This window comes from Ctenopharyngodon idella, chromosome 22 (genome assembly GCF_019924925.1).
Source record: "Ctenopharyngodon idella isolate HZGC_01 chromosome 22, HZGC01, whole genome shotgun sequence".
Lineage (NCBI taxonomy): Eukaryota > Metazoa > Chordata > Actinopteri > Cypriniformes > Xenocyprididae > Ctenopharyngodon > Ctenopharyngodon idella.
In genome coordinates this window covers 22,898,129-22,917,773 of record NC_067241.1, presented here as the reverse complement: position 1 = coordinate 22,917,773, position 19,645 = coordinate 22,898,129, and the positions used below count along the sequence as shown (strand labels likewise).

At 38.7% G+C, this 19,645-nt stretch overlaps 1 protein-coding gene across 1 annotated transcript; it reads right to left on the bottom strand.

The window, feature by feature from the left end:
• Nucleotides 1–2,501: 2,501 nt before the first annotated feature.
• syn2a (synapsin IIa) lies at nt 2,502–18,519 on the bottom strand. The gene is made up of 11 exons (XM_051879599.1): nt 18,046–18,519; nt 12,670–12,727; nt 12,490–12,581; nt 6,588–6,744; nt 6,419–6,508; nt 6,262–6,324; nt 6,031–6,173; nt 5,861–5,935; nt 5,666–5,768; nt 5,020–5,157; nt 2,502–3,338 (listed from the first exon to the last, which is right to left on the bottom strand). The coding sequence occupies exons 1-11, from the start codon at nt 18,360–18,362 to the stop codon at nt 3,204–3,206; spliced, it is 1,371 nt and encodes a 456-aa protein (XP_051735559.1). The 5' UTR covers nt 18,363–18,519; the 3' UTR covers nt 2,502–3,203.
• Nucleotides 18,520–19,645: the final 1,126 nt, after the last annotated feature.

The window sequence follows — 19,645 nt, the reverse complement described above, 5'->3', positions numbered from 1 at the left end:
GGTTTTCATACAGTTGATTCATGTGTCAGCATGTGTCTCCTCCATGAGCATCATGAGTTGCGTGTGAATCCCTCAGTTGTCTTTTGTGTGGCAAAACATCAGCTTTACTACTTAGGGCAGTCAAAGGACTGCAAACAGCCACTGATATTAAGAGCCAAGGGTGTGTAAACTTTTGAACATCATAATTTGCAATGCAAGTAAATTCAGAAAATGTCATATTATAATGTATGTTATAACTGTAGGTTCAGTTAAAATGAACATATTTAGTTACAATGCATGCAGTGACCTAGGATTGAACAGGATGACTGTTACATTTGTCACACTTCACATTAATGTTATGCAACTCTTGAGCAATTCTGATAATTTCTAGCGGTCTAAATTGGCAGTAGTTACTGCAGTAAGTCTTGAGAGAGAGTTGTGCAAAGATCTGAGGAACATTTGCTGCTCCAGTATGGTGTAACCTCTTGTGCACAGATGAAAACTCTGGGGTTTTCAAACAAGCTTTGAAGTTTGAGTCATATTCCAAAGTCAAGGCTATTATGTATTATGATTTTTCTTCACATATATAAAGTTTAAAAAATGTAAATACATTTGAATTGTTGTAAACACTTTCTTCAGTAATTGGAACAACTGAATGGACAGGTTGAGATGTATCTGCCTCTTTGTCGCCATCTCTGTTTAAAACCTGCAATTGCAGTTATTTGCGGAATTATCTTTACGTGAGTTGTGTATCGGCATGGCTTCTCAGCGCGGATGAATCTAATGTTCAATGTAGATTTCAATTTCTATAGTCTAATCTGTAACGTTAATTTGTCAGACCAATCCGCCATCAAAATGATAAGCTTAATTATTGCAGCTGCTGTGAGAACAGGCTATAAATGATTTGCTATCCTCACATGATATAAATTACTAGCTGGGACTCCTTCACATAAACAGACGTGACGTAATGACGCAAAGACAAATGGCTGCATGCTCGAATTTCCCGAGGAAACACACCAGTACAGATTTTATTATAAAACATTACAAGCTTACCGTTGTGAATCGGGCTAAGGTAAGGAGATAGTTTTGAACACTGGCTGGTTATGTACTTGCTCAAAAATTGATTTTGAAAAAAAGTTACGGACTGCAGCTTTAAATAGAACTACAGTATTTTCCTCAACACTTGTGACAAAATATTAGGGTGGAACACAGCAGCTGGAATCAAGACAATAGAGTACCTCAGAGATGATGTGTTTTTGTAGGCCAACCCAGAAGTTAGCGGCGCACGGGTTCCCTCGATCGAAAGCCTATGCATTTTTCCCATAGACTTTTGGAAAATCGCAAAAAATAAGCTCTGTGTTTAACAAAGGGTTATGACACTTACATGTTTTGTCTATCAAGATAATCTTTACAAGTTAACACGACATTTATACATTTTGAAGCCTAAATGAAGTCGTCAGATATAAAAAGCTAACAGTAGGCTATAAACAGACTACAGCACACCATGGTCGCGGATCAACGTCACCACCACCAAGCTTCCTCAAACTTTATTTAAAAAACAACTTTATTTTAGGTGAGTAAAATTTGTGATCTCTGACCCAGTTCGTTTGCTGGCTTCCATGGCTGCGATATGCTGTTTTCCGCCAACTGGCAACCCGGGGTGTTGAAATACTATTGGGTAAATTGGCAGTGGGCGGAGTCACACAGACCAAAACAAAAACAGACATTCCGACACAGAATGCACAGTTAGAATAACTAGCTGTAGCACTGGTTTTCAGAGAAATTACTTAGCATGTTTCCTAAATATCTGCAAACATATTATGGTATATTTATGCTTCAGTACATTAAAAAAACGACATACAGCACCTTTTATGTTTTATTTAATTTTGAATTATTTTATTTAATTCAGAATGGACTTTGAAATATTTATATCATTGATATGATATTCATTTGCTTGTATTATTCCTTCGTGTGTTTTATGTGTAGATGTTATTTGAAATTGGAGATTGTTTGTTATGTTGGCTCTCCCCGGTGGTGGCACATAATGAATGAGGAACAGGAAATGGGGCAGGGGGAGCGTTCAACAGAAGTATTATGGATGTGCCGATGTGTGCGAGGGAGTCCGATGGAGTGTGGAGCCGATGGGTCGACAGGCAGTGGAGACATGGGCTCAGCGGCCCGAGGTGAAGATGGGGAATTCGAGCACATAGGCTGAGCTGAGGATCCTGAAGCTAGAGGCAGAGCCATGGGCAGATGGAGCCAGCTGAAGGGGAGGAGCCGAGGAGCTGGACAGAACTAGAGAGGATGACAGGGCTTTGGACGACCTCCATGGCCGAGAAACTTGGAGACTGGTGCATTAGTGACTGATGCTAGAGGCTGCTGTTATGCCAGCTAGGTGCCATGAATGAAAATGTGACAAAACCTGCCAGAGTTTTGCATAATAAGCAATGCCCTTTGGCACTTTTTCACTTTGGTGTAATGTATCTCATATGAAACGAATAGACATTAAAAATGTAAGAGTGTTCAGTGGTTGTTCAGAGTTTTATTTTTATTGCTGCTTATTTAATTTGCAATTCTGCAATAATATTGTTAACAAGAAAAGAATTCTCCACATTTTTGCAACCCAAAAATGACTGATGTCCAGTAATATAGCTTTCAATATAGCAAATACATTTTTTATATTTTATAACACATTTACAATACTAGAAGTGCAAAAATGATATATATATATATATATTATTTCAACAGTGATCACAAAAGAAACAAAAAATACACACCTCACTGTTTAACACACAATGGCACACAGATTTGATCATGCATTTAAAGTATTCATTTACGTTTTATAGTCTCCATTCTTTCACACACACACACACACACACACACACACACCCTTTGTACGCAATTTACTGAAACATAACAGACATAAGACAAGAAAATATATATATATATAAAGTACAGTTGAAAGAGTGGCACTGAACACTAGGCACAATCTGCTGTATCACCACACACAACAACCCTGAAGAGAAAACCGCTTCACATAGAAACAAAAGCAACCATCACAAGCGCACAACAGTGAGAGTTACACAGTACAGACTGAAATACAAACCAGGCCCACACTAAGACTTTTCTTACTGATTATTTGTTCACTTGCACCTTGGGCCACTGTCTGAATGTTCGAACACATCTTGTCAGAAGTTTAACTGGGTCGAGTCCTCATGGTTATGTTAGTTTGCTTGCACTAATTTTGGTCCCACAGCAACACCATTACAGTCAAGAATGTACTGCAAACACCCCTGTGGAGGAGCTTTCTGTGGTGGGCCGTTCTTAACGTCAACCAAAGCGTCCTTTTCAACAGTCATCTGAAACAAAGAAACAAACATATCTGCTCACACATGTGACATTCGTAACAGAGATTGTGATTTTAGCATCCGAGCTGCTGATGTGCTTGTACTTTATGTTCTGCACTATATAAAACATTCAACTTGCAAAATGTTCTCCTAGCAAATGTAAAGAAGTAGCTTGAACATATATTTTGTTTTAGTTGGAGTCCATTTATTATTTTATGTATACGGAACAAGAATACTCTAAACAGATGTTAGCTATCATACAGTTCAGAGCTCAAATTACTACTTAATTAATATTTATCATCAGTTATCACCGTGTTAAAGATTTGTGTTGAGGTAAATGTGCATCTCATTGGAAATTTTAGATTTAATATATTGGACTATTGAGGTAATATATTTTCCTCAGTAGGGAAAAAAAAAAAAAATAGCTAAACGCTAAACTGTCACGCCAGCCAACCAGAGTGCCTATGATAGCCACCAGAGGGCACTCCTTCTGTCTTTGTTATCTCACCATGGACTGCATTTCCCATAACCCATTGCCCAGACTCATTATGCCTGATTACATCCACCTGTGCCTCATTATCGGTGTTAACCCTGCCTACATCAGCCCTGTGTTTTCTGTTATTCATTGCGAAGTCTTGTATGTTACACTGCATTTCTGTGTGTTATCCTGGTTTCCTGTGTCTTGTTTTTTTTTCAATTATCTGCCTGTTTTCTAGATTGCCCTTTTGCCTGTGTTTTCTGCCCAGTTGCTCATTTGGATTGTTTGACCTGTGTGTTTGACCTTTAGCCTGGTATATGGATTACGATTCTGGATTGCCCCAATAAAACTGCATTTGGTTCTTCAACCCAACAGAAACATTTAGTTGCTTAGGCTGAATTTTGGTGATCAAACTCATCTTTGATCACCAAAATGGCATATTCAAACTTTTTTTTTCTCTGTAAAAACATTTATTCATGCCTTAAAATAGCTTGAATGTAACTCAACACCCTTGCTTCATTTCGTATATGCAGACTCATGAATATGCAAATTAGCCAATTAGCCTCGCCTCCACTCACTCACAGCAGCTCAGAATACCTGATCCACTCTGTCAACTTTATTGTAGTAAACGCTGCACAATGGCAAGTGGAAATATTGGTTTAATTCAGCCATATATGTTTGAACCAGAAACTTATTCAGAAGAAGAGGAAGAGTGAGTTATACATGCTCGTCCCATGTATCAGAATGATATTTCAAGTATCAGTCTTTACAACGTCAAACACATAACGGTAATTAATATGATTGGCCTTTTGCTTGACTACGTTATCAAACAGCTAAAAATGTGTTGCTAATGTTACACAAACCATGTTCCCGTTCGCCATGTCAGAGTCAGACAGCTGCCTTCTAATAATCATTATCCTTACAAATGCTTTGAACAACTCAGAATGTCGGTGGAGAAAGGCATATAGTTCATCATAACATCGTAATATACATCATACACCTGTTATATTGGTAAATCTACCCGGTTTTTAATATCAAGAGAAAAATATACCGGAATAACCTGGCTTCTCTCGAGTCTCCCCTGTTTCAGAGAGCATAATTGATTGACGTGATTAGTTGAGTTAATTAGGGGGAAAAAGGAGTATGAAAAGTTGCTTTTTTTGTAAGTCAGCTTTGTTTAGTTTTTTCTTTGCAGTGTGTTGTTACATCATGCACCTGTTTTGGTTGAATAGCAGTTGGTCTTTTGTGATTTTGTGCCATAACATGATTCATTTTGGCAATGACCATGTCTGCGATTAGCTGCTGGTCTTCAGCCTGATGGTCCCCCACTAAAGGCATAGACGAACCCATTACCTAATGAAAAAACACAGGTATTAGTAATATTACATGAAGAGTAAAACACAGTTGAATGAAATCAGCCTTAGATGAAATCAACTGAAAAGATTCCACAAACAGCATTACCAGCTTCACTTATTACACTTAAGTGAAGCTGGTAATGCTGTTTGTGGAGCTGTTTAATTAGATCTTGAGAGATTTAATGTCTTTTATCTTCAGTTGAATTCATCTAAGGCTGTGGCTCTGTTTCTCTTTTCTTCAGTGATTCTGCTTGTTAACAGCAGGTGTTCATCACTAATGCTCCATCATCACCTAATTAATCGCTTTATTATCTCATTAACTTTAACTCTGCTTCAGAGTTACTTTAACACTATTTAGAGATGGACCATATGTACCCTGAGCAGAGTTGATTTAACTCTGGGGATTTTGCTGTGTACAAAGATATAAACCTGCATAAACACTCCACAATGTCTTTATAAGTCACATCTACACAACTAGTATACAACTCTGTTTTAAGGACACATACCTCAGTAATGTAATCTTTTCCATCTTTTCCATGAATAGCTTTTACAGCACAAATTTCAAGGCCTCCAAATATTTCGCAGCAGGTGTCTACCCATAGCTTATACCTGCAAAACAGAGCAACATGCTTAGTCATGTTTGAAGCATATTTGCTTACCTGTAGCAGATGTTTAACGCTTGTCATTGTTGTTTGTGTTACCTGTCTGTCATAGCCACCTGTTCCACCATGGCAGTGCCAACGTTGGACTTCCAGTTACCTGAGACTGACGTCCTCCTATGAAACGAGGAGCATTCTTCATCTGTCAAGAACAGCATTTAGCTAAATCTGAGATGTGTTCAGAAACTCTACAGAATAGCATCTGTACTCACATGTAAGCTTTGTAATCATTTCCAATTTTCTGAATCCTGATGTCATATTTGGGTTCGATGAAAGGTTCACATGTGCTGTATGTCTGTGTAATGGCCACCACACTAGCTATGTCCTGAAACTTTGTGTGGTTATCCACTTTCACCTTAACAACACGCACAATTAGGTTAGATGTTTAACTACATGAACACGCAGCTCTTCTTTTACAGTCCTTGTTTAAGCTTAAATGTTACCTTCCCCACTCCAGAGTGAGCGTGCCCGATTTTCACCACAACAGGAAATGCCGGCATGGTCACCTGGTTTGTTTTCGCACAAACAGATTATTTATTCATTTAATTATTATTTTATCACATCACTGAAAAAAAAACTGTTAATGAAACTATCTCTTACCATTTCTTTATAGTTGGGATAGAATGTCTGTTCAATTAATGGAAATTTCTCCGGTCCGAGTTTCTTGTAAGTGCTGATCAGACATGCAAACTGCAGATAAGTTTAGAGAGATGAGGTTGGAGCAGATTTCTATCATATGCCATGTCAGACTGAACGTCCTCAAACTTACAGCCCAGGGTTTGTCACAGAGGTTGTAGATGGACTCCAGTGAGTTGATGCTGGGAATACCGGCGTACTGCAGTCCGATGATTAAGTTACGGAAGTCCTCGTTCTCTGTCATGCTGAAAGCATGTTGTCGGATCAGGACAAAGTCGGGCTTAAATGACCTGTAGGGGCATACAGTACACAAACACACAAGCAACTTCATTTTTCTGAGCCATCTTTGCAATGTAGTTGTACATGTTGCTATACGTTTCACATCTATAATATGTCACAATGATTCTCCTTCTAACATCCGTTCAGATCAATTATTCCAGCGATAGTCTCTGCTGCACTATTCTCACATTCATCCCCGTGAAGATTTTGGAAGCTGCACTCACAACGCATTACTGGATTTACCGTTTAACAGACTGAGCTGGTCCTGTAACAGCTGGTGCTGTAAATCCTGTTTTGCATTTGGCTGGGTGTGTCTTTTTGCAAGAGTGGAAAACAGCAAGGCTAGTTTTTCCATTCTTATGAATAAGCATCCTTATTGTCAGATACGATTCGATTTGAATCAAAAACAGAAAAAATAAGAGTTATTTGCAGAGAGAAAACTATCCAGTATTATTTGTTCTATTTTCCCTACTAAGACCCATGAAAGGTGACTCATGGTTGTGGTAGTGGGAAACAAGGACCCGTGCTTCTCCCCTCAGCACACAGAGGAGGCAGCTGAGCAGCCACAGAAGCTGGACCATGTGTCTCCTAACTGGGGGGAGATACCCTCACAGACAGGGCTTGACATTCTTTTTTTTTTTTTTTTTGCTCACCAGACACTGTGGCAAGTGGTTTTCCAAAGTTACTAGCCACTCAGCATTTTCACTGGCCTCAATTTTGACATTGATACCATGGGGAAAAACTGTCATATAGATATTTTTAATATTATCTCATAATTTGGCAGCAGGTTTATAAGGCTGCTGTCACTTTAAGACCTGACGCACAGATCCATTATACTGTTACACATGCGTTTTCTTTCTCAACTGTTTACGTTCACTTAAAACATAACTGACTTGTTTACATGAATACTCACCAAGACTGGCAGTTTGACATTATTTTGTGTGTATTTGACTGTTAAAGCACAATAAGCAGCAAAAAAGAACTCAATTTAGTACTGAGAGGCGGCTTTATGTGCGCATGCTTTGGGTGTGAGAACAAAATCTGCAATCCTACAGTGAAATTCAAGCCCTGTAACACCAACAATATTCATCCGGAGCAAATGAAACGAGGCGGGTTTGTGTGTCGACTCACTGTCGGAGAGATGAGAAAGAGAGAAAGCGGAGCTGGTATCTAAAGCTATGTATCTATTCTGTAGAAAATGAATATTAGAAGTGTTTCAGATATTTCAGTATCGATATGTTTCGAAAAATTGATATTTTTGTATTTTGTATTTAGTTTATTATTTCAGATGCCTTTTTAAAAGACTACAATTAAAAAATGTATATATTATATAAATTCAACCTGCCAAAGTGGCTAGTAGGAGTGACTGCATTACATGCCACTGCTGAAATACACCCATGGTTGGCAGGTTGGCGGGTGTTTATGTCAAGCCCTGCTCACAGGTATTACGGGAGTGGAGGATGAAGATGAGCAACTGTCCTCCTGACTTCTTGATGATGATGAAGAAGTCATCTCATCCACCTAGCAACCAGAGTGGAGATCTTCCCCTGCTATCAAAATAGACCTCACGGAAGTCTGCCGCAAATCTTTCCATTGTCTAGCCCTCTCAACAGGTGGGCCAAGTGGTAGAAATGGATCTCTGTGATGGTGAGTGGCTGCCATCATGCCTCATACTGGTTAGACAATTCACTCCAGCAGTCCTGGCGTATATATTGTGGAGATGAAAAGGCATTGGGACAAACCATATTCCCACCGTGTGCCTGTTAATGGTTTTTTGTATGGCTGGATATTCAAGATATGGGGAATGGGAGCTAGCCCTTATCAACCTGCTCACGTGAACTACACATCCCAGTACAATGTCACAGTCTAAATGGCTCAAGGTAAGGGAAAACCGTCCTATGCCACGGCTGAAGCCAATCACCTCCCTGCCAATCCCCTGGGTGAGAAAAAGAGGCAGGCTACATATGGCTAAGATCGGTTCACCACAGGGGGACAGAGAGCAGTACCAAGGGTTTACAGCTCCATCCCTCTCAGAGTTCAGCGTATCGAGTCATTGCGATCAGCCCCTCTCAGTCTGAGGTTACTGGTGTTGATGGCTTCAACAGTAGCTGTCATTTCCCTAGGGCTGTTGAGAATGAGATAATATCAGCACTGGACAGCGAATCAGAGCTTGCGCTTTAGGCACTGGCTCAGCCGCAGAGTGATTATCTCAGAGGAGTGTGTGAAAGCTCTACATTACTTTTCCAAGAGAAGGGACCTCATTAGATCCTATCACTCTAAAGAAGGTAGTAATGAATGCATCACTTATGGTCTGGAGAGTGTTCAACAGCAGAATGGTTTGAGGGGTTTGGTCTAAAAGACAACAGTTGTAGCCTATATAAACAGGCAATGGGGTGGTCGACAGTTTCACAGTCTGGCGCAGAGACTAATAGTGTGGAGCAGCATTGCGACATGACAAAAGCAAATAGAACCAGCCCATTATAATCAGTAATGGTGTCTATAGTGCATGCGGTGCAGCACAATGCAACGCAACAAGACGAATTCCAAGACGAGACAAACTGATGAGCTCACACTACTTCTGATACAAAGAACAAATGGATCATGTACTATATAGCAACATTGAGACCAAATATCACTCAGTTGATCAGTGATATTGATATTGATGAGGGGGAGGGAGGGAGATTGTTCTCCCTCAGTAGAAATTGCGTTCCGGAGGGGAGAAATGGAAATGCGACGCGACCGCAAAGGGCACTTCAAACCGGAGTCAGACACTGATGGAGAGACTCAGGAAGAAGTTACAACTTTTAGAATGCAACTGGATGTTTCTGAATGGTTAGTGGATAAATTTATGTAGTTGCTGTGGAGTTGATTCAACTCATCGACTAGCATGTGCCGTCATGTTAATCTTTTGTGCAAATCCAGCGTTGAATTGACCCTCGTTTGTGAAGCAGTCCGGCGTAAAATGATGGCATGGCAACAAAACTCCACTACAACGACTCTTCCTCTGCTCTAAAACAGCCCAACATGGCCTCTCCCCTTTTGTTGTGTGTTCCCAGGGGTGGGGTTTATGTAAATTTTAGGGTTAGTGATGTCACCAACCCTGGAAGAAGCTTGTTGTAGTCCCTACCAGCCTGTTTGTTGTAGTCCTTAGAGAATTCTTTAAAAGAATATATCTCCCTTTGCATTGAACTTTGAGTGTTGTAACTTTGCAAACAGCAACATTACATACTAACTAAAGTTATAAAAGTGAGATCATAATCAACCACCCCTTTAAAAACAAATGCCGAAACGCAAAAATTCAAAATCTGACATTTTTCGGTACAGGATCCGGCTTAAATTAAGCACCGGGTGTAGCAGAGATACAGACAGGCCATATTGGTTAGGGAAATTGTGGCAAATTCAACTTCTGTATGACCAGCCCTCTCCCGTTCTGTTGCACAGAGATGGAGATGTTTAGGATGTTTCCCCCTAATGTTACTGATACTACTCAGAGTCCGAGGACAGCCTCTACGCACTCCCTGTACCATCATAAGTGGAGAGCATTTGAATGATGGTGTGTACAGAGACAAATCATTTCGCTCTGTGCCTGATTTTATGCTTCCTGTAGGAAATATTGGATGAAGGTAGAGCCACGGGCTGGATTTGGGATCAATAGGCCCCCTTTGATATGTCAGTTTGTGGAGGTAACGCGTCAGCTACATCCTGTCTCTGAATCACTGGCCCTGTCTTGAGATTTATTGGTGGCTCTACAAGTACTCTTACAGCCCCATATTGAACCATTAGAGAGCACTGACTTAAAGCATCTTTTTCTGAAGACAGCGTTACTGCTTGCTTGCATTACGGCAGGGTGTCCGAACGGTCCTCTGTCCTGCAGAGTTTAGCTCCAACTTGCCTCAACACAACTGCCTGGAAGTTTCTAGCATGCTGAGTAAGAGCTTGATTAGCTGGTTCAGGTGTGTTTAATTGGGGTTGGAGCTGATCTCTGCCGGACACTGACCCTCCAGGAGCAGGACTGGACACCCCTGCATTACGGCAAAGTGACTGAGTGAATTACATGCTTTGTACATTCTTCTTGTATGTAGTTTGTGTTGGATGGTTTAAAAGTCATGCTTAGGGATAGTTCACCAAAAAATTATCCCATGATTTCCTCACGCTCAAGTCATCCTAGGTGTATATCTCCTTTCAGATGAACGCAATCAGAGTTATATTAAAAAATATCCTGCCTCTACCAAGCTTTATAATGGGTGTGAACGGGAGGCCTGTTTTGAAGCCCTACATCCAGCTTGACCTCTGACCCGACGCATGACGCAATGACGAACGCGGAAGCTCAGAGGATAGAGCAAAACAAAACACCAGTCATGGTGTTAGAAGTAGAAATTAGAAGTCTAAAATGAGAATTTTAAAGAAAAATGTTGGAGAATTTCGATATAAGAGAAGAGGAGCTTGAGTTTGTTGCCCAGCCCTATTAGTTTGAACCGTGAGAGGCGTCTAAGCTTACAATACTCCTACATCCTGCGTCATACATCACGTCACGAGTTACTCTTGTGGCGCAAGTCGAATTGCGCAGTATGCATAGGCCATCTGCCGGAAGCTAGTTATTTTACTTTATAAAGTTTTAAATATGGATATTTTTCTTACAAAAACCCATTGCTTCACTTCAGAAGGCCCCCTGGAGCTGCATGGATTACTTTTATGATGGATGAATGCATTTATTTTGGGCTTCAAAACAGGCCCCCATTCACTACCATTATAAAGCTTGAAAGAGCCAGGATATTTTTAAATATATCGATATAGATTGTGTTTGTCTGAAAGAAGATAGTCATATATACCTAGGATGGCTTGAGGGTGAGTAAATCATGGGATAATTTTCATTTTTGGGTGAACTATCCCTTTAAATCCAATCTGGCTTTTTGTTCTTAAAGTCAGTGATACAGCAGGGACATTTTTCCACCGCCTTTTTCCTCATCGGAGGAGGAGCAGGCTGCATTGCTTATGTCTAGTGCATGCTTTGCATGTATGTGCAGAAGATAAAATTACTACAGAAAAGTAATCAGCTCTTCATCTCTTGGGCTGACGTTTATAAAGTCACACATATATCTCGTAAGCGGCTCTCTCACTGGGTGATAAATGCAAATGTAATGTGTTACAACTTCAAGCTCACTCCACCAGAGGAATGGCAGCGTTAAGGAGTTTTTCTATTCAGGACATTTGATCACCGCACACTTCTGTGAGATATTATAGACTGGACGTAACTGAGCCATTCCTTACTCATTCAGTAGTCTGTGTGGTTCGCAGCACATGCGTCTAACACAGGTCATTTTCATATTTTAATTACATACATTAGATATTATGTCTCATAGTAATTTTAGACAGAGTTTTGGATATGCTTCTGAAGACTCTATGAATTTATGTGAATTCATGGGCCATTGGTGTAATTACACATAATCATTATCTTGGTGACAAGCCACTCAAATCATTATGAATGGGCTTTTATTATAATGCTCCTTTATTACATCCCAGGATAATGATCCAGCTTTCATGTGTGACACATCAGATCAGCTCTCTCTGAGCGAGTTCATCCAGCTTTCATACTGATTAAAGGTTAAGAAATGTTGATGGCTGTGATTGTACACACAATAGCACAACAGATTGCAGAAACGATTGTTTTTAGATACTATACAATAGTTTTTGCACTTTAACTCAGTTTTTGCAGTACAATATGAATAGCTTGAGGTGATTTTTAAACGCAAGTTTACCTGACAACCTTGTTTTCATTCTGCAGAACCTGCACAGCCACGTTACATGATCCTTTAGCATGAGCCACAACACTGATGTCACTGAACTCAGCCTGAAAAACAGAAGAAACCAATCAGTTAGTCACTAACTGAAGGAATAAACAAGAATACTTAGATTTGAATTGTCTTTTATAAACTCACCTGTTCAACTTTAATATCATAATCTCCATTCAGTTTTTTCCCTCTAAAGAGTTTGGTCCTGTAGAAAAGAAAAAAAAAAAAAATTCTAAAATATACACTTAAACACTTATACATTTTCCATTGTGTCTGATTTGATTATTCTGTTCAGCATCTAAACTGTACGGAGCCCCGCACACGACATGCAAGAAAAACATGAAATCGTGCGCACGACTTACTAATTCGTTCCCTCGATTTACTAATTCGTGTGCACAATTTACTAATCCGTTCTACAAATTACGAGGCTCCGTAAAACTGAGATGGTCAGGGGTTTTTAAAATAAATAGTATCATACAGAAATTCATAGGGGTTAATTTAGTATTTCAAAAGCAAATAAGAAAAATAAACTTGGCTTAAAATTATGTACTTCATTTTCTGTGAACTCATTATATCTATCCATCACTAATATGTAAGAATATGTAACTGTGTCAGATATATACTCTATCAGGCTTTGATTGTTTGTACACAATGCATGCAGCTTTTCACTTTTCTGTAATTGAAGCAGGACTGGCTGCATAATAAATTGAGTAATTCATGTTATCATAAATCAATCATTGGTCAACACAAAATATAAAAGTGACTCATAGAAAGCACATGCAGTTAAAGTGTTGAGTACAGACTCAGAGCACTATAGCGGAGTATGTGAAGGTGGTATTTTTGCCCGGCATGTTGGCATGAAGATGATAGCATATTGTGCAGCAGGCTAGTTACCATGGTGACCAACATTTTTGCTATATTTTTACCTGAAATATTCCACCTGTGATATTCCAGGAATTCCTCGATTAAGTTGCCTTGTTCACTTCAACTTAAGGATGAGCACACACACAATCTAAATGATTAATGTCATTTATTTTCAAAATAAAAAATGACAATAAAATAAAATAAATTCTTACATATGTTGAAATATATGTCATATATATGTATATATATATGTATAAAATAGGTCAGTTTAGCTGTTTTAAAGAGCCAACATTGCAGCCAAGCTGGATGTAGGTCGCTGAGCTGCTGTCATCTCAGTCACAGGAAGAGCTGTAATTCAGAGCAGTGGAGGTTCAGCTTCTCGTTATAGTAATTACACACTTCAGCAATAGAGTCATGAAGTGCACTAATTGCAGAGCACTGCTCATTCTGACAGCAAATGTTGTTTTAGTTTTAGACTTGAATGTCATTTAGTTGTAGTCATATTTTAGTTATCTGAATTGTTTTAATCTATTTTAGTCGACTAAACCTTCAATAGATTTAGTTGAAAAATCTAACAGTCAGTAAAAAATAAGAAACAAAAATAAGGATACAACAGAACAAAGATACAAATGAAGTAAACAGTGCTTTAAGTTTGTCAGGTGATCTAACAGTAGTATTCAGGTAAGAAATACTACCTCTAGAAATCGAGTAACGTAACCAAATTTAAGATAACATAGTCTTCCTTGTATAAACCCTTATTAAATCTAGTAAAGTTATTTAAGAGCTGTGAGTGACTTTCTCTTTATGTTTTGTTTTAAATTAACATTAAAGGATTAGTTCACTTTCAAATGAAAACTACCCCAAGCTTTACTCACCCTCAAGCCATCCTAGGTGTATATGACTTTCTTCTTTCTAATGAACACAATCAGACAAATATTAATAAATATCCTGACGCATCAGAGCTTTATAATGGCAGTGAATGGGACCAACGAGTATGAAGCTCAAGAAAGTGCATCCATCCATCATAAACGTACTCCACACGGCTCCGGGGGGTCAATAAAGGCCTTCTGAAGTGAAGTGATGCGTTTGTGTAAGAAAAATATCCATATTTAACAAGTTATGTAGTAAAATATCTAGCTTCCGGCAGACCGCTTTCCGTATTCAACTTACGAAGAAAATTAAGCTTTTTTCTTAAGTTTAATATGGAAAGCGCAGGACGTAATGTAAGCATTTTGAACTGTGAGAGGCGTTACACTTTCTTTATAAGTTGAATATGAATAAGTTGAATATTAACCCCCTGGAGCTGTGTGGAGTACGTTTATGATGGATGGATGCACTTTCTTCAGCTTTAAACTCATTATGCGTCAGAATATTTATTAATATAACTCCGATTGTGTTCATCAGAAAGAAGAAAGCCATATACACCTAGGATGGCTGGAGGGTTAGTAAAGCTTGGGCTAATTTTCATTTTAAAGTGAAGTAATCCTTTAATGACTCAGATAGCAGCAGGTTTAGGCTACTGTCACTTTAAGAACTTTAAGAACTAAAGCATGGATCTAATGATGCACATCTGATTTCCTCACAACTGTTTACTTTCACTTAAGACATAGCTAGCTGTTTAAATGAATATTTGCCAGAACGGGCAGTTTGATATAATTTTTGTGTGTATTTGTCCTTTCAAGTGCGACAGGACGCAAAAGAGAACTCAATTCAGCACTGGCACGCTGTCAGATAGGCTTTCAGTGTGCGCTGCTGCTCAATGAAAACCATCTGAATTGAGATTTCTTTCGCTTCTTCTAAAATTGCTTTGTTGTTTAAATGTGCAAAACATGTGCAAATGCATGATAAACTTTTTGTCAATTCCTTCAACTGTCAACATCTTGCAGTCCTTATTGTAAGCCCTGGATTGTACCTGTTGTACATTTCTTTGAGTTTTCCCAGAAATTGATACGTTTCTTTGACATCAAATGTGAAATGTAATCCATGTTTGTTTTTCTCTTTCTCACAGATGTTGACATTTTTAAACGTTTTATAAGACATGCAGCAAATGTATGCTATTAATCCTCCGGGTAGATCAGTTCGTTACCATTCAAATGTGCGCATCTAACCATTAAGATTCATTGTGACTGAATCTCTTCCCAAATCTCAAATCTCTTCTCCTCCCTAATATTTTCATCTCATACTTATTCATTGACGAAAAGGTCAATAGATTTCCGTTACAGATTTTGTCATCACTAACTGTTTTTTATTTAGTTATCATCTTGTTTTCATTGAAAAAATGACGTCGACAAAAAATATGACAAAAAATATTGGTCAATGAAATCAACCCTGCTGCAGGGACTGGTTCTCCTTTGCTGACGGATACTGAGGCAGAGCCAGACTAAAATATCAGCGGAGCGTTTCTCTGTCACTTTTGCTTTGAAACACAGAAGACAGATGTTCACTACTGATCCACCTTTAAACTAAAAACGTAAGTACTTCATCTGAAGTCAAAAAATGCTATTTATGTGTTGTAAAAGGTATGCTGGTGTAGTTGAGTAAAAGCATTAGTATAGTTATATACTAGCTAACAACATCACAGTTTCATAGAGCTAGTGTACTGTACTGTAGATATAATTATTAATTCCTAAATGTCTGAGCTGAAAGGTTTGGGTCATATCCCAGTACAAAAGAAAGCATTTTAATTTTTAATCTAATTATTGTAACATATTACAGTAAAAGGCTATGAGATGTCATGTCAAATACAATATGTTCACTTATAGCACCTGTGTAAGGGTAAACTATGAGCCAAGAAACCCAAGACAAATAAATTACAACCAGTTTTAATTTCTTTAATTTAATTTCTTACAAGAACACACTGCTCCAGAAAACAAACCCTCACTGGAGACCTTAAAAGAGCACTAAAAGCATTAAAGCACTAAAAGAGCCATAAAAATGTTAGAAGATATTGGACAGTATATGAGAAGTGATTGTATTTCCCTTGGCTGTTGACAGTTCCAGAATATTAGTTCCTATAATAGACTGGAATACTACACTGTGTGTGTCTTCATCTGTTGAGAGGATGTTCTAAACAAGCAAGCAGCTCTTAAAGATAAAAGTATTGTACTAAAAGACAATAAGAACATTAAGCAGACACACTCAAAAAAATTTAAAGCAGTGTCAAGATGTTTCACGCAACTATATTGAGTACTTTGTACAAATAGCTATATTTGTACACATTACTTAATGTATTTGCGTGGAACCCACTTGAAACTGGGTTTACTTTTTAGGTAAATCCAACTATTCATTTTTTTGAGTGTAGAAACAACTCAGTTAAATTAGGTTCATGTAGTTACATGAGTTTTTAAGTAATATGAACAAGGATGGTTAAAGTGATACTAACAACAGTGAAAGTAAATTTTTTGAGTAAAAAAAGGACACAATGAACCTTATTCAATTATATTGAAGATATCATTGTATTATGGTCTTGACATAAATGGGTTAAAATTGTAGTCTAATCGTCACCGTGCCGAGTATAAAACAACAGACATCCGTCAGTCCTGAGCTTTCAGGCCAGGGTTATTGATGTTTAGAGCAACGCAAGTAAACCAATGGGCATTTTGAGTATTAGTGACCCATTTCATCTCAAATTATTCCCAAGTAAGCACACGTATTTCATTCAATCTCTGAAAAGAACTCAGCTGTTTAATAAAGCCCCAACAGAAATCTACAAACATAATAACATGATATTAAAAAAAAGAAAGAAAGAAAAAAGGAGAAGCAAAGACTTTGTTTCACTTAATGTAATAACAAGGAACTATAATTGGGAATTAATTAGTGACCTTAATAACTAAAAACCTATATATATAAAAAAAGGCTTTTCCCACTTGTGACCATTTACATGAATGCATGATTTAAATGAGCAAGATCCATATTATAAATATATTAATGACAAACCCTTTAAACATGACATGTATTATAGGTTATTGCATGTTTTTTTTTTTTTTTTTTTTTTTTTTTTTTGAGCTTTGACACAGACAGGAATTAAACAACTCTGGTCATGTGATTATTTACACCAAGCATGAAAATATGATATGTGGTATGTATGTGACACATACTATATCATAAAAATCATCATCCTATACCACACAAATCAACAGCTGAGCTTTCTCTGTCCGACTGAACAATATCTTACCATTTCCTCTGCATGCATACAAATACAGATTTAAATGATAAGTATCATGAATTCATTCAGACATTAATCTTTTGAAGAAATGACAGGGAAATTGTGGATAAATCAGATATGAAATAATATGTAAGCATGAGTGTCATCAATTTGTGGAGTCTACCAAATTTTTATAAACTCTGAAAATGCTCCAGATATTTCCTGCTTCGTTAATTTCACAATTATTTTCTAGCCAATCACATAATTTGTTATTTGTTTGATAATAGAATCAAACACACTTTAGGCATGTAAATCAGAGACCTGAAATTTATGCAGTGATGGCGTTTGCCTTTTCCCAGTCAATAGCAGCAATGAAGCATGTGCATTTACTATATTCTCCACCAGTCAAAATAATGATTACGCTCAGCACTACATATATGGTTCAATAAGTAAGGATGCAAGGAGAAGCCAAACAAAGGTTATCAAGGAGCTTAAGTGAAGACCATTGCTCTTACCAGTCCTGCTGGGCTTCATCGATGACCAGCAGGATCTTGTGTCTTTTGGACGATGCGGGCACAGGCGTTTGCTCGACCAGCCCTGCCGAGGCGGCTGTCTGCTTCACCACATTGGTGATGGAGCTGAAGAAGCCCGTCCCTGATGGCTGGGGCTGGATGGGTTTTCTCTCCTGGCCTGGGGACGCCGGAGCTGGTCCTGGGGCTGGTCCAGGGGGTGGAGGTTGAGGAGGATCTGGTTTTTGCAGGTCTGACATGTAGCCATTAGGCAGGTTGGAGATAAAGGTGCTGTCCGACAGACGCCGGCGCAGGTAGTTCATGACTGCAGACTGGAGGAGGAGTACAGGCTTAGAAATAGATGTGGAGATATCAAGTGCCTACATTCAGAGGATTTACCCCAGCTCAGAGCTGAACACCCATCGAAGTGAGATGCTGGGATCCCTCCTTGCGTCGTCGCAGTGTTTCCTCCCCTCTCAGCTTTCACAACCTCTGATGTCACATATGCAAGCAGCCAATCAGATGCTTGCTGCATCTCTGCATGAGATGCTTGGTCTCTCTCCCCTCCCCCATGCTAGACTGCGTGATCACATCCTTCATGACAGAAGGTTTCCTGCAGTACATGTGTGGGGAAAACAAGACTGAAATTGGCACGTGAGCTTCCCCTCATAGCTGTGCTATTTTGATTTTCTCGCAGGTACACCTAGAGAAATTACTTTAATTATCAGTGCATGTTTCACACCACTACATGATTTACTGCATTCTTCGCCGCAGCTTACATTAGATTCTTGTTGGCATGTAAAAAGACATTGCAGTATCTTTGAACTATGTATTTATCTTCTTATGAATATGCAGTATGATTCTTACTGATTCTTAATTTATTATTGATATGCAATCTTGAGGGCCAAATAAAAATGCTCTTGTTTTAATGCTTCATTGTGTATTTTCAATTTAGCACCTCAGTGTCATTATTCATCATTAGCCTTCTGTTCAACTCTTATGCATGTGAATTTGGTGATTTGGTCAGCTAGGTTGCTCACTCTGTTGCCCCAATACATCTTCTAGATGTGTTTTGGTCAATCTGATCACAAGTGGTCAAGACAAGAAAGACACATGACCATGTACACCTGGTGTTTAAATGCCTCTCAATGTCCACTTGTGACCGGATTTCTTTGATTTCTGACTTCTGCCACTACATCAGCAGGAGAGCCAGAGGCTGCTGCACACAAATATCACATCTATAGTCTATCTCACAATAATATATCATAGCAAGTTTCTTTTGCACTGATTCTGAGATGAGGCACTAGTTGCTGGCTGTCCAACCGCAGCCAGCAAATTTCATATTTATTTCATATTCTTGAGATGCTACATGTTTTTGGCATTTTTCCCCACAACGCAGCCCACATCGATTACGTGTTGAGTGAGAAGCCTTGCTGAAAAATCCAGCATAAAACAGAATGAATTCCATGTTGGTCCAGACTGGTTTATTCTGGATAGATCTTAAGCGGTGCAAACGGGACAGTTTTTTGTGCTGCTTTTAAGATGACGTGCAAGTCAGTAAGAATCAGAAGGAATGCACTGAAAACTACAAACCAATCATAAATGT

Excerpts from the sequence above, each read along its gene's own strand:
- syn2a (XM_051879599.1), bottom strand. The coding sequence starts at position 18,362 with ATGAACTACCTGCGCCGGCGTCTGTCGGACAGCACCTTTATCTCCAAC. Across the intron at positions 12,728-18,045 it reads GATGAAGCCCAGCAGGACTG|GACCAAACTCTTTAGAGGGA; the intron begins GTAAGAGCAATG and ends TCTTTTCTACAG. Across the intron at positions 12,582-12,669 it reads ATGATATTAAAGTTGAACAG|GCTGAGTTCAGTGACATCAG; the intron begins GTGAGTTTATAA and ends TCTGTTTTTCAG.